General features: G+C 41.2%; 1 protein-coding gene across 1 annotated transcript in view; it reads left to right on the plus strand.

Moving 5' to 3' along the window:
- Nucleotides 1-13,566, plus strand: part of LOC310956595 (uncharacterized protein) — a 40,100-nt gene extending 26,534 nt beyond the window's left edge. The window contains exons 8-12 of the mRNA XM_083926884.1: nt 758-810; nt 2,176-2,273; nt 2,377-2,557; nt 3,390-3,593; nt 4,638-13,566. Coding sequence (XP_083783010.1) covers nt 758-810; nt 2,176-2,273; nt 2,377-2,557; nt 3,390-3,593; nt 4,638-5,855 — 1,754 coding nt within the window. The 3' untranslated portion in view covers nt 5,856-13,566. The remainder of the gene's footprint in view (nt 1-757; nt 811-2,175; nt 2,274-2,376; nt 2,558-3,389; nt 3,594-4,637) is intronic.
- The last annotated feature ends 1,602 nt before the right edge of the window (nt 13,567-15,168 follow it).

Raw genomic sequence — 15,168 nt, forward strand, 5'->3', positions numbered from 1 at the left:
CAACAATAAACTATTAAATGATGCATCTTAAAATTCTCGACCACGTGGCACGATTCACTTCCACTGTAAATGATATAATGTTATTATTTGTAGTAATTTGAACCCCAGTGCTCTGCTGTCCTGAACGAAACCATTTTTGACAACATCACATTTATATTCTTAAGTTTTTAAGTTCAGCGTGCCTGTTTTTTACGACCTTACCATCAATCTTTGAGTTAACTGATTGACTTTAATATAACAAAACAAACCTACGTTATGCATTATAACACCGCAACGCAAAATCTAAATGCTTCTCCTTTAGAAATATGAATGTGATCTTTTCATTATATTGTGTAAAGTTTAGAAAAACCTGAATAATGATAGTTTTTTTAAAAGTGGAGCTGCGGGAGAAGCCTATGCGTGTTTGAAGATGTGAATATTTTTCAGCTGAACTCATGCTGGGAAGTTGCGGTTCCGCTCGCTGTTTGCCCCCGAGGATCATTAAAATTTCATTAGATCTGATCTGGTTCATCGGAATCGAAGCAGCAGTCAAACCCTGAACATATGAAAACACAGGAAGGGGTTAGGGAAGGAGGGAATCAAATAATGCACATTTCAAGTCCTTTGCAGGTTTGATCAAAACACGTTTGTTTAGTCAAATGTAGTGTTTTTATCTCACAGTTTCTTATATCTGCTCTGAATTTCATATTTGCATGTCTCATCTGTTTCCACTTGCCGTGCTGCCAGGTCTAAACGTGTCCGTCCTCTCTCTCCCCAGTCGACCTCTTCACCATGTACTCTGTGGTCAAGCGGCTCGGAGGCTACAAAAAAGTGAGTTGCTTCAAGTTGCTTCAGTTCATTTAGCTCATTTAACCTTTATTTAAAGGAAGAGATTGATATTGTTGGGATATATTCTTATTTGTTGTCTCATGAATCTCATAAAAAGATTGAAACCTCTCTAAAACCAGAGGTAGGCAGGTTCATTTTGCCATCATTGGGCAGAAGAAATACTCTTTCATCATATTGTAATTCAAGTGTTCTGAGAGGAAACTAGACTTCTACATCTCATCTTGGCTCTGTTGTCAGGCTTTAGGAAATCTAGCCTGTGACGAGACTTTGGCCAATCACATGTCATTTTAGAGAGAGAGAGAGCGTTCCTATTGGCTCAGGACAGAGAGGGGAGAAGGAGGGCTGCAGGAAGAGCTCTCACTCTGATTCAAATATTGGTATTTTTCTTAGCGTTTGCATACTGCAGAGTTACAGTACGTCTGTATGCTAGATATAACTACTACCAGCAGGTGTTTAGCTTAGCATTAAGACCAGAAATTGGGGGAAACAGCTAGCTGCTTGCAGTTTTCTTTTAGTCTACAGACTTTCTTACAACTGTCCTACAGAAACAAATAAGCTTATTTTCCCAAAACTACAATCAACTATTCCTTTAACTACACTGTTAGCACTCCAGATTTATTCAAAGGAGCTGCAACATTAACAATGACCATATATTTTTACTATAGAAACATCTGTAGTACTTTTTTTTTAATGAACTAATCATTATTTAAATGTCAACTGTATAAATTCAATGAAAGTGAAGTTCTGCCTGAAACAATCAGTCATTTATCAGCTGTGTACAGTAAATAAACACAATAGCAGCTTTACAGTGAATGTAAACAGGCAGACGGGACAGAAGCAAGCCTTGTAATTGTTAGATCATCGCTGCTCTGTCTCACAACAAAAGGTCTGTTCCATCATTCATTTCATCCTTTGTACCAAACTGAGCCTTGTACTGAACAGTCATGTATTGAACAACAGCGTTACGCTCCCAATGAAATGCTGTGTAATGTATGTAATTATTTCAACCCCCCGACACACACCACTCCACTCAGCACACACACACACAAAAAAATCAACTTTTAATCCATTTTATCCAACTTGTATTTCATTCAAATGAATTTGAAATCAACCCACACAGCCTTGTGTTCACACTTGATTCAACTCCTCGTTCATTTTCACGACACATTGAATATTTCATTTGTTTATTTGAAGGGAAGTTCAGTTTTTAAAAACATAAGATGAGTTCTACCCAACACACACACTTTTCTGCTCTGCAAGATTTCAGGAGTTCAAACTGATCATCTTCATGTTTCTTTGTTTCTTTGTTTCTTTGTGTGTGTGCGTGTGTGTGTGTGTGTGTCACAGGTGACAGTGGACCGTCTCTGGAAAATAGTTTATAACGAGCTGGGAGGATGCCCTGGCAGCACCAGCGCTGCTACCTGCACCAGGAGACACTACGAGAGGTAGAAACATCAGCCCCTGAAAAAAAATCAATCAATCACAAAAGGTCCTAATGTAGAAGTACATGCACTAAGCGTTCTGTAACTGTGTGTGTGTGTGTCGCAGGCTCATACTTCCTTATGAAGAGCACCTCGGTGAAGGAGGAACAGAATTCAAAATCCCAGAATCCCCCATGCCTCCAAAACCCAGAAGCATAAGAGGAAGGAAACCACTTCAGAGAGGCAGAAAACCAGGACCCAAATCCAAGGACAAGAAGATGACAACCCCTGCTGTGCCTTCGCGTACTGTAAGTGTACAATAGTTCATTTAATTATGTATTATTTATCTATATCTTACAGTGGCAAGGTACTATTTGTTGCACTTTAACCCTTAATTAATCTCCCGCCACTTTGCACCTTTTACACTTGCCAGCTTTGGCTCTTCATCTCAGGTCTTAAAGAAATTCTTACAACATATATGTGTTTGACATCATGACTGAATAAGTTAGGAAACAATCCTATTTCCTGTAATATTAAAAACGTAGATAGATAGATATCATTGACACTGAATCTTGATTAAGCCTGCATGTAAACACTTAAGCAGTCAAAAAACGTCCTAAGGCTGAAAGTAACTTTTAACACTTTAGACGCTTTTAATCTGATAATGATGTAAAGATAACTTTGCAAAAGCACATTTAGGGTGAGTTAATAACATCCAGTCATCTCATCCTCGAGTCAAAACAATCTACTAACACTGGTGATGATTGTAAGCACAACTCTGCACCACTGTGACTCTGGAAAACAAATCAGTTTGCATTACTGATTAACTTGGAATATTTCAGCCGTACGAAATTGCAACTTTTCGCACCGTTCACAAGTGGAAAGATGAGATACTTTGAGAAAATGGCCCCAGATATAGGAAGCAAGACAAAGTATTTTTTATTGATATAGCACATTTAATTGCTGGTTAACTCAATGTGCTTTACATTCAAATATGCCCAGCAACACGCAGGTTCAATGTACAGTAAATACAAAAGCGCAAGAGCAGCAAAATAAAAGAATTACACAAAATACTTGCAACAATTCCTGTCAAGACGTTATAGACACCAGATCTGACCACTGATCTCCATCTCTGAGCAGATCATGAACCCGAACGGCACCGTGGTGGTGAAGAGAGGCAGAGGCCGGCCGCCGGGCACGCGCAACAAGGCCACGCTGATCGCTCACGCAAAGCTGATGTCCCAGCAGCAGGCTAAAGTCAAAGCAGAAGTCGAGTCCCTTCAGCAGAGGTCTCTGCTACCAGTCGGAGTCGGAGGTGGACTGAACCCCGGCACCAAACACAGGGTAACGCCTCACACTCTACTGTCCTGCAGGGAAAACCAGATTTACAGACATATTCTATCGGCATTAAAGTGATACTTTATCTACTCTCCATCCTTCAAGTATGAAATGCTCGCCACTTGTAGGCTTGATATGGCCTTACCACAGTATTGCAAGGTATTTCTTTTTACCTTATGTAGACGATACAGATCTATAATAAATAGGATAATGTCGTCGTAGTAATAATATCATTTCAGCTGGTGTAGTCAAATGTATACAGCCAGCTCAGTGATAGACGGTTGATTCATAGCATGCTTTGAGTGTCTGAACTCTTTGCTCAGTCACTGATGTAACCACCTAACCAGGTAACCTCATCTCGAGGTCAAGATTTCTCCTGTAAGTCTTACCTGAGTGAAATCATCCAGAGGGATTCAAGTTTTAAACAAAAGTGATAGGTAGCGTGCCTCGCTTCTTGTTGCCAGTGAGAACCAGCCCACTGTTCCCTCCAGTACTCTGTGACGAGGACAAGTTTTTTTTTTTAGGTGGATTCGTTGACAATAAGAAAAATATAGAATATCGTCAGCCTGAGGGCCTGTCAGACAGCAGGTGACACTCCGCCTGTGTGCTCGCTTGGATCCGTGTGCTCCTCTGCAAAGAGGCAGACAAGTGCCCCCTGAGATAAGGCCGACGCTCTGTGCTTGGTAAACAATGAAACAGCTTCCGTGCACGTCTGTGTCCCCGCTGGCCGGTACAAGCTAGATGAGCAGTGTTGTTACTTGTGTGTGTGAGACGAGCGTGGCCGTGTGAGTTTCACAGGATTGTGTTGCTCGTCGCTCCGCCTGTCAGGTTGCTGCGGCTCCATACCTGCCCACTCGCCTCTGATTGAAGATGAATTACGAGGCGTCACAATCGCTCTCTGTGTGAAAAGAGCTTTACGCTTATGCATTTTTAAAAAAAAGAAAATTTCATGTTGAAGCCTTTTAAAAGAAAAGAGGTTACACTAGATTAATAATTATTAATCAAACACTATACTTGACTTCCTTGGTCTTTTCTCCTCCCTTCCTGCAGCCCATCCAGCCGGCTATCCTCCCTGTCAACATGCCCCTCACCCCCGACCTCTCCCCCATGTCTGCCTCCTTCCTCCCCTTCCAGCCCAAACCAAAGGAGCTGAAGCCGGACAGAGGGGAGTCTGTGGCCGCTGCTCCAGGTGTACTCATCTCCACTCTGCCTCGCCACTTTGTTGGAGGATCTCTGGGGGGCTTCAGCCCCATCAAAGGCGTCTGTCCTCTGGATGTCTTCAGGAACCGCATCAGCCTCCAGAGAGGCCCGGAGAGCCCGGCCCTGACGCCTCAGGACCCGACCCAGCACCATCCGACCATCTACACCCTCCAGCCCAAAAGTGGAAGCCCTGATACTCCTGATCCCAGTGGGGACCAGCTTCAGCCCCAGCCCCACTCGCTCCAACAGCAACACAACCGCTGCTCGGGGTGTACCGTGGATGAGGCAGCCCAGAGAGGAGGCAGTCGGGACCCAAGAAACCGGCCAACTCTGCCCCCTCTCCGGGTCCTGCCTTTGAACCTGGATTGCAGTGTTCAGGTGTGCCAGCTGATGAGGACTCGTCTGGGATCGTCTCAGTTCCAGACCTTCACTCGCCGACTGTCTGAGGCTTTGTCCCAGGACCTGAGCAGCAAACCCCCCTGCTCTCCCATCACCCCTCCTCCCGAGCAGGCGCTGCCGCTCAACCTCAGCAAACGCTTTATGGCTAAGAGACCCAGCACAGACGGACCAGAGCAAAGTCTGGCAACGATCAACGGTAACACAGATCAGTCTTCATCCAAAAGACCCAGACTGGGCTGCACGGAGCAGGCCGAGGACTTCAGCCTGGGAGGTCGGTCCAGCTCTGGAGGAAGTGAAGGAGGAGAGCAGGATGTGGAGATGAAGAACCAGGAGGAACCCGCAGATCTGAGCTCCCCCAGCAGGATCAGGGCCTTCCTACTTGGGCTACCACCCTTTAAGGTGAAATTCGAGGAGGATCTGAACGGAATGAGGTTTGGGAAATTTCTTCCTCCAGGCTCTATGGCTGAAACCCAGAGGACCGAGACAGGAGAGGGAGGAGTGGCAGTAAAGGAGGAGGAGGTGGTTGAACTAGAGTGTTGTGAAACTGAGAGTAGCAACAAACTACAGAAATCGGAGCAGGAGGAGAAAGAGCCCACCCACCTCTCCGGTCCTGGTCCAGCAGAGCTGAAGAGAGCCGGGCCCTCAAACACTGACACACACTGTTTTTAGCATTATTCCCTCTGTTGATATTAGCCTTTTGTGATCAGAAAACTGTCAGATAAATCGGGGATTTGTCGCTTTTGGAACGTGGAAAGTTGTAACCCACCGTGGAGCTCGGTGTGGGTTCTGGACGCCGGATGCTTCACTGTTTGATCCGGCTCAGGTTGAAGCCTGAAAACGGGAAGCAGGGATGTTTCTTTGCTTCGTGTTTTATGAACATTTGAACTCACAACTTATCTTTGTTTCCCATTATTGTCTCCTTGTTGTTATTTCCTGTTTTTTTTTTCTATTTTCCGATCATGTCGTTGAATGAACTTTGCAGAAGAATGACGACAGTGAGACTCATGACAATCACAAATCAGTTTCTCTTCCTTTCTCTTGATTTCTGTCTCTTTAGGGTAAAAAAAAGAAACAGAGAAGTGAGACTGTGACTCTTTAACAAACACTGCCATAACGCTCCATAACACTATTAACTCCACTATTCAATGTTATGGTTAAAGATTGAATAAGATCGATATTACTTAAAATAAAATTCAATTCTATCTATGGGTGATGCCATGCATCAAGACTTAGCATCTGGCGTGTACTGTAGTTTGCTAGTTTCATTTTTAAATTGTACTCTACGTCTGTAGAGAGATAGTTATTTTCTGATAAAGTGTCTAGATGTTATCTGGAGCTCCTCAGTCTTCACATTATAGCTCGTTAAGTGAAGCCTTTCTATAGTCCTGCTCGTTAGCTGAAATTATATAAACTTTTCTTACACATATGTGCCTTAAATGGCCTGCGATTGGTTTCATCGCTGGCTTCAAATCCATTCAGTTAAAGAGATACCTTGATGTTGGAGCCGCTTAATAACCCTTCACTCCTCAGTCGGCCTGGGTATCTGTGAAATACTAATGCGGTTTTTGTAACGTTGAGAAACTACAAAACTTCAAAGCTAAAATCGTCATTTGATTGAAGTTTGTCTTAATTGTAGCAGCTGAACAAGATGTCTGAAGAAAACTAGTAAAAAAAAAAAAAAAGGTTTAAATCTAAAAATGTACAAATCTGACATTTAGTGCTAGCTCCCAGTAATACGCAGTGCTGCTGACACATTTCATTCAGCACTATCAAAAGTGTTGAGGTTTGATACCCAGCCGTGCTGTTTGCATTGTAAAGACAACTGTGACCACGCGTCGGCGCCGTCATTTTGCCTTCATCACGACCACTGTTCACGTCGTTTCACCACTCAGAAATCCGCTTGTGTGGAGATGGAACATGAACATCAAGCCCAAACATTCAGACTACCTCAGGATTTTTTGTTTTTGCTGGTCCATAAACACAGACAGTCTTAGATTTGCAGTCGGTTCTGTATGAAAGCTTTGGGTCTTGGAATGTGTCAATGATAAGAAAACTAAAGAGTATCACCAGAATTAACCTTTAACCTGAAATCTGTGTCTGGATACATAACATTTATGTAGCCCTGGTATTAATAACTGTCCTCTTATCTCCACTTTTTAACTTGTTCTAACGTTGACATTTTGGGAAATGCACGTATTTGCTTCAGGGCTGAGAGTTGGATGACAACATGGATACCGCACTCATGTCTGTACAGTAAATATGAAGCTAGCAGCCAATTAGGTTAGCTTAGCACAAAATCGACACGAGGTCAAACTGCTGACTTGGTTCTGTCCAAAGGTAAAAACACCCACCAACCTACCGACACCTCTAAATCTGGCTCTTTAACACTTTATAGGTTTAATCAGTACAGAACCAGAAGAGTCAATATGACAAGTCGGAGGGTTATATATCAGAATATTTATTGTCCAGGCCAAGAAATAGTCGGATACATAACCCCGTCAAATATATAATATATAAACGTCAAACAAGTTTTAGACTTACCTTTTTTGTTTGGATTGTTTTAAAAAAAAAAAATAGCATTGTATTCAGTGAGCTTTAGAGGTGTAGGTGGATTAGTTGTGTCCCCTTGTGTGCAGTCTTTGTGCTAAGCTAGTTTATTATTTGGAAGAAGAAGAAGAAGAATCCCTTTTTTCATCCCGCATTATATTGTTCATGTTACACACACAGGCCTGAGATACAAACACATGCACAAACAGGACCTATATACATGCAGTTAATGGAGATATGTCAGAGCGAGGGGGCTGCCAAATGGACCGGCGCCTCGAGCAATTGGGGGTACGGTCCCTTGCTCAAAAGCACCTCGGCAGTGCCCAGAAGATGAACTGGCACCTCTCCAGCCACCAGTCCACAAAGGGACTCGAACGGGCGACATAACTCAAACTAGATCTAGTTCTCAGCCGAGTCACCTATTGACTGAGCTACTGTCGCCCCCAATAAGTATCTTGACATGAGAGTGGCATCAATCTTCTCGTCTGAATTGTTGCTTGAGGTGAACCATCTAGTTTTCAAGAGGATCCTCAACGACAAACGGCAAAACATTTAATTAAAGACAAGATAATTAAATGACACCAAATGTGACAAAATACAGCTATCAAGTAAGCAAGAGCAGAGCCTAAACATGGATCATTCTCTCCTATGTTAAAGCAAAGTATTCATGTCAGTGAGAGCAGTAAGTAATAAAGTTATTGTTATCTGATCCTATGATAAGAAGTGAAAGATGATACGGATTCAATAGTTACAGTTATTCCAATCAAAGGGAGTTTTAAACATAAATACTTTCTTTGTTGTTGACTTAAGAGACTACAGGGAAACAACGGAACAATCTCCGCATGAAGGCGAACACGTTTATTTCCCAAAATGTTCAACTCTTGCTTTAAGAATCCGGCCGAACTGTACCGACGTCATTCACACCTGACTGTTTAAAGTTCTGCTGCATTTACGTTCGTATCCAGAGACGGATCCTGTTTTAATACCAGGTGAAAGATCAAACCTGCAGCATTCACCAAAGAACGCGTTTTCGTTTCCTACTTTAAACCAACCCCCTCCTCCGCCCGGCTTCTCCGTCTAAAGTGCCACGAACACAAAACCTATAAAGGAAAAAACCTTATGTAGCTGAACAAAAGAATGAAATGTCAAGGTATCCCTTTAATCGCAGCCTTTTTCAACTCGTCTCGGCTCGTTTCAGATTTGCACACCTACTGTACCCACGTGCTCCGTTTGTTTTTGTTTTTTTCCATATTTATATTTGCCATGTTTTATGTTTTCCTTACGCCAACGTTCTCTTATTTTAGTAGTGGATTCAGCTACGACACCGAAAGTACCTGGTGCTCTTTTTATTTTTAGTTATGTAGCCATATTGTTGTTGTTGTTGTTGTTGTTTTTTAATTGATGAAGCTGCAAATTATTTCCATTCAGCAAGTCATCGGATCTTGACTCCAGTCTCAAACACCCTTTTTCCCGCTTAAAACTTCTCTCACGTCTGATTTTATTCACTCCGAGAGTTTTAAGGACCTATTTCAAAGAACTAAATGAAAAGATAACGTGACTTGTTTTGGAAATATTTGCAGTTTTTTGTCTGAATTACCTGACTGTTTGCTTCGCGTGGGACGGATATGAACTGTTTGTGAACGAATGCATGAGTAGAGAAACGTATACTCAGTAGATCATGGCTGGGCAGATGCACCAAAGCACACGTAACCCCACCAGAAATCACCAACTCTCCGCGACCTGTACCTATAACCTTTATCATCGTGTCCAAGTCCGAGATGTCGGTGATATTTCGGGATATTCTAAGTCATTATTTCACTACTCGAACAAGAGGAAGATGATACTTTTTGTGATTTATTTCTTGAAAGCAATCATCAATGCAGTAAGGGTCTGAGTCTGATAATCTCACAGGTTTAATGTATGTGTTGTCTCGTTCTGCTTCATCCTGTCTGTTAACCTTTTATTTATTAAGGCTAGTTTTCCGAGCGTGCGTCACACTCGAGCAGCAAAGGCCTCGGTATGCCTCAAAGGAAAGAGTTTGTACGTCTGTTGCTGAAGCTAAAAGTGGTTGCCGCTGTTCTGAGCGCCCGCACTGGATCACGGGGTGAAAAGTCACTATAGGTGGTGGAAAAGGCTAATTTATGCTCAATGTTACGTTAGATGCTTTGCGGTCCTTTCTCCCGTATTTCAGCGAACTTAGCGATGGGGGCGAAAAGCAGCAGTGCCAATGGGAAACGCGGGGCACAGTGGCTCAATCAAGACGCGGTGACCACGTTTTAAAAGTGGCTTAACTGAACGGAGACTTCTTTCAAAGATAAAGAAACATTTATATATATATATATATATATATGATGTATTTAATGGCCGACCACACAATCGCCGTCTACAACGCTGCCTCCGCTTTTGCGTCTTTCCTAATTATCACGACCTCCTCCACTGTCGCCATGTTGGGTGTCGTCAGAAGCTTTTGACTCCGAGCGGTCGTCATCAGGGTTCTTACGGGTGCTGATTTTTAATGTGGTGTTTGAAAAGTGAACCGTAGATTATAGATGACGCCGAGTCTACTCACAGGTGACGCATTGAAGCCCAAAACTTTGTTGCGTTTCCTTTTAATCCGTCGCCTAATTCCACAAAACATAATTTGGGTTCTTTATAGCACACTGAACATCTCATTGAATGTGATGAAGAAGTGCAATAATCAGTATAGTGTATATATTGTGTATAAATATATAATTCAACACAGCTCTAAGGGGCTGGAAAAGCTTGAACATGCATGAAAAGTGCTTTTAACTTTGGGAAAGGTGCAGCAGCCCAGCACCTGTTGAATGTATCGTTAAACACCGATGCCGGCTTTAAGGACAGATGGAAGTATGGGGTTTCTTTGTGGACGTAAAGGTAGCGTAAATGAGCCTTAAGACGCCATTTAGTAATGTACACTACCACCAGCGAAGACGCTTCCTTTGTTGTTTTTTTAATATCTGTCTGTGTTTTATTGCCTTGGCATTGAAATCATTCAAACGGGCGACGACTGTTCACACTCAGACATTCGCGATGTTGCGTTCGACAGTAGACACGGAAGGTGACAGATGTTGAGAGCTTGAGTTCAAACTCATTTCCACACCTTCACAAACCCGACCAATCACTGCACCAATTCAGACACGTTCCCTGGGCAGTCGCGCTGTCAGAAACGGCGTTTTAGACACCTTTCCACGCTTGAAGTCGTTCGTTAACTCCCTAATTAACTCTTGCCACGCCTGTGAGTGCGGGACCGTCTCCAACACAGCCGCTGTGCTACCGTGAAAAGGGCTTTTTAAATGTAGCTCCGCAAAAATATTCTAGTTGCCTCATGAAATGTATCCTGGCCTTAGACATGATTCTTGCCTTGGGAGTTGGTAATAATCGGTTTAATCAAATCCTCGCTTTAAAGTCTTTAAATATCAGTTACCGCTCTTACGAATGTCGGCTTGACACCTGGGGGAAACTAAAGCTTTAGTTCTGGTTGCTAAGCTTTGATTGGACACCAGCTATTTAATGGCGCCAACTGTTAAAAGAAGCATAGGTATCCGGAAAGTTAAGGTTTTTCATTGTGCGGCCAATTGCACACGCTCATTCGTGTTTCTCTCGCTGACCCCATGGACCATCGTCTTTACATCAGGGGGACAATGTGAACATGAAGATGGCTTTTCAAGAGCCTGGAAAGTTTAACAAATGCAACAATTGCTCTTGTTTGCAGTTACGAGTGTCCCGTTAAAAATAACTACTTAAATACATCTTGATGTCACTTAGTGTAAATTGCCGAGTGCAATACCCTGAGTACCTTCATGAGAAGCTGTTTGAAAGTGTTTGAAAGTCCACATTTCAGCGATTCATTGCGTCTCCACCTAGTTAAGCTTTTCACCTTCTCCAGTGTGGCGTCAAACGTCTCGCGTTCAGACGACGCTTCGTACAAACTAGTTCTTTTCGAGTATGACACTCAAACTCACTGGGAGCTCCCCGGTAAACCACAGCTCCACTGGACCAGTTTTGTCTGATTCTCCTGAACGTTATTTTTTCCTTAGTTAGTTTTATTTGAACTTTTACGTTAATGACAACGTGCCACCAGCGCCCGGTGCAGAGATCTTCTAGTTCAGAGGTAAACCAGCACGAGAGTCAAACGGTTTTTCTTCTTCTCTGGTTATTTAAGCTTCAGTTTGTAAAGGTTTCTTTAGGTTTCATTTCTGTTCTTTTTTGTTCCCTTTTTGATAAAGATTGAAGCGTTTACATTGTGTCATGCATGTTCAAACAGACTTGTTATATCCAGTGTTTTGCACACTACGTCAGCGTCGGTCTTGAATGGCACTGCTCATTTCTGTAAAGTACTTAAAAAGGAAGTGCCTAATGCTTCAAAGTGAAAAATTGGAGTTGATATTTGTAAGCGAATGAAAGTGAGCCTTCGTACCGTTGACTTGAACAACGGCTCCTGTTGTCATGCGATGTTTAATCGATCCTGTGTTTCAAAGCGCCAGGGGAGGTTATCCGGTTATAAAGGCTGCAGCAGGACGCTCGCTCGGCTCTTGGAGCAAACTGGACCTACGGGACTCGACACCTAGCGGCCGTCAGAGCGCTCAGTGATGTGACTCATCCGGTGAGCAACATTCATAACGATGAAAGATGGAATTAAAGGTGCCGCATGTAACATTTTAACACCTGGGGGTTTCACAAAACAGGAGCAGGCGACCTCAGACAATTAAAGAAGAGCAACTTGTGACTAAACTGTGAAATAAACAATTATTTTCATTATTGATTATTTCTGCAAATCTTTAAATAGGTGTTTTTTTCAATATGTTCAGTTTAGTCTCACGAAGACAAAGAAATTCAACAATAAAGTTGCAATTTTTTTAATAAAAAAACGACTTGAAACCAAGTTAAAGTCAAATCGTTCATCCGAGTCCAAAATTACACCTTGGTTAAATGTCTTGTTGTGTCCCTGTAACCCAAAGATATTCAGTTTACGATCATATTGTCGAACAAATCCAGCAAATTTCCAGATTTGAGAAGCTGCAGCAGTCTTTTATTTTACGTTTTTGTGTAAAAAAACGACTTTGTTAACTCCTCCGTCACTCAGCTGTGACACTGATCATTATACTACGAATCTGTCGGCCAATGGAGTTCGAGCGTCTCCATTTCCTGTTAGTTAACGTTCAAATGTGTGACTTTGAGGTGACGGTGGGAGCAGACAGAGGGCGGCAGAAGGGTTTATGGGAAATGTAGTCTGAGTTTGCAGAACGAGCATCACTAAAAGTGCTTTACTGATGTTAAAAACGCTGCATGCGGCACCTTTTATTATTATTATAAACTGTTGGATGTTAAGAACCAATGAATGTTTCAGTCACATCTTCCTCTCATTGTTTTTATTTTACCTTTTTTTTACCTTCTGCAAACAAAAACATCACCTTTAAAAGTCTTTCACGTGCTCTTTTCTTCACAAACTGTTGAACTTTTGAGGAGAACCGACACTTTCCCGCTATAACCGCCCGCGCGTGCGCACCAAAAATGTCCGCCGAGACATTCGACTCGACCTTTCGATCGACGCTCTGTGTTTGTGCGTAAGTGCGATTTGATGATCTGCAGCACAAACTCCATTTCCATTTCCTTAGTTTCCATAAGCGGTAAACAGCTGGCAGTGTCAGGTACCATTCCATTTTAACACTGTATATTTATAATAAAAGTAATCCGTTAATAACAGTGGGTTCTGTTGTGTTTTTGACCTTTTTTTCTGCTCTCTTACGTCACGGATAAACAAAGTATACTGTTCTCTTCCATGATGTGTCCTCGTGGCAGACTGTTCAAGCCAATGTGTGAAAAAGGTCAAAAAGTCCAGAGAAATATTTCGTTTTTTCAGCCGATTAACTTTGTTAATATGTAATATTAAACCAATAAAGTACATTTTTCCAAGGAAAGTTGTGATTTTTCAAAGAAAAGTGGCGTTTTTTAACGAGAGAAATCCGAAGACGAGAGAAAAGTGAGAATCTTAAATGTTGTAATTTTATGAGAATTTAAAGAAATGTCTTTTTTTTTAAAAATGTAATATGAGAAATTAGAATATCGGACTTAATGAATTTGTCATTTGACGAGATTAAAGTTAATTTTGAGGCTTAATTATACAAGAAAAGTTTTAATATTCTGAGAATTATTCTGCAAAATGTCGTAAGTTTGAGAAAAGTTGTGACATTTAAGGAACGTTGTAATTTTAAAAGTGATAATTTATGAGAGAAGTTGTAATGTTAATGAGAATAAATGAGTATTTTTATAGAAAAGTTGTTCTTGTATCAGACAAATATTATGTATGAGAAGAAAAAGAAGAACTCTTAATATGACAAAGTCCAAATATTAAAGTTAAATAAGAAATGTAAATGTCAAAAAACAATGAGAATGAAGTCATTTTGAGGCAAACGTTGAAGGTTTTAACGGTAAAACAGTCATGATTGTGACAAAAGTCAGAACTTAATAGTCATAAACTGTAATTTAATGAGAAAAATATGATTTTTTAAGAACATTTCTAACATTAAAACAGGTTAAAAGACGACAAAGTTCATAAATAACGACTTCTGCAGAACTTTGTAACAAGACGTGTCCTGAAAAACACGGACAGAGCTTTTAAAGTGAATCATAAAAAACATGAAGGCATCAATATATTTTATTTATTGTGCATGAATTAAAAATAATAATCATACAGTTGGACTTTTGCTGCCTATGATTCTTCAACCTGAACACTAGATGGAGGCAGACTTTCAATAATAAGGAAGAGACGAGCGCACAGTTCTGAGCTCTGAGCTTTTATTTTGGAAGAAAGAAATACCCTGGTTGCATCCTGGGAAATGTAGGATATAGTTTTCTGGATCTTAACCCTTAATTAGGGACTAAGAGCCAGGATGTTTCTGCCTCTGCAGCGTCAGTACTGCTTATTTTCTTACATCTGTCTCTAGTAAATCCTTCGACTTCATAGAAGATTCACCGGAGATCAGAATTAGAGAACTTAATTTATTCTAAAACACCTTTATTTTTAATTGTTCAAGATTAAAGAAGCTTTATTTATCCCGAGGGAAACTAAAGTGCAACAGTCTCAATACAAAGGTGGGAAAGGATCAGAGTAACAATAAGCTAACATAATCAAATCAAAATAAAGCTAACTTAAAATAAATCAAACAATTAATTAAGTGTGACAGAGTGCAGCGGACATCGTGGTTAAACGTAGGTTTATACAATATACAACAATACGCAGCAGTTTAGTAGTAAGTTGCAATAAAATAAGTACAAACTGAATAAGTGATAAAACAGAATTGTTCATAATTTGATAGAATATCCTCTGTGGCTTTACCACTGCTGTACTAGTGTGTTGGTTTTTTTTTAAATAACCAAGTCACTTCAACAAAAAGCTTTTTTTTGTGACAAAGCA

The sequence above is a fragment of the Echiichthys vipera genome (genome assembly GCF_963691815.1).
Source record: "Echiichthys vipera genome assembly, chromosome: 14".
NCBI lineage: Eukaryota > Metazoa > Chordata > Actinopteri > Perciformes > Trachinidae > Echiichthys > Echiichthys vipera.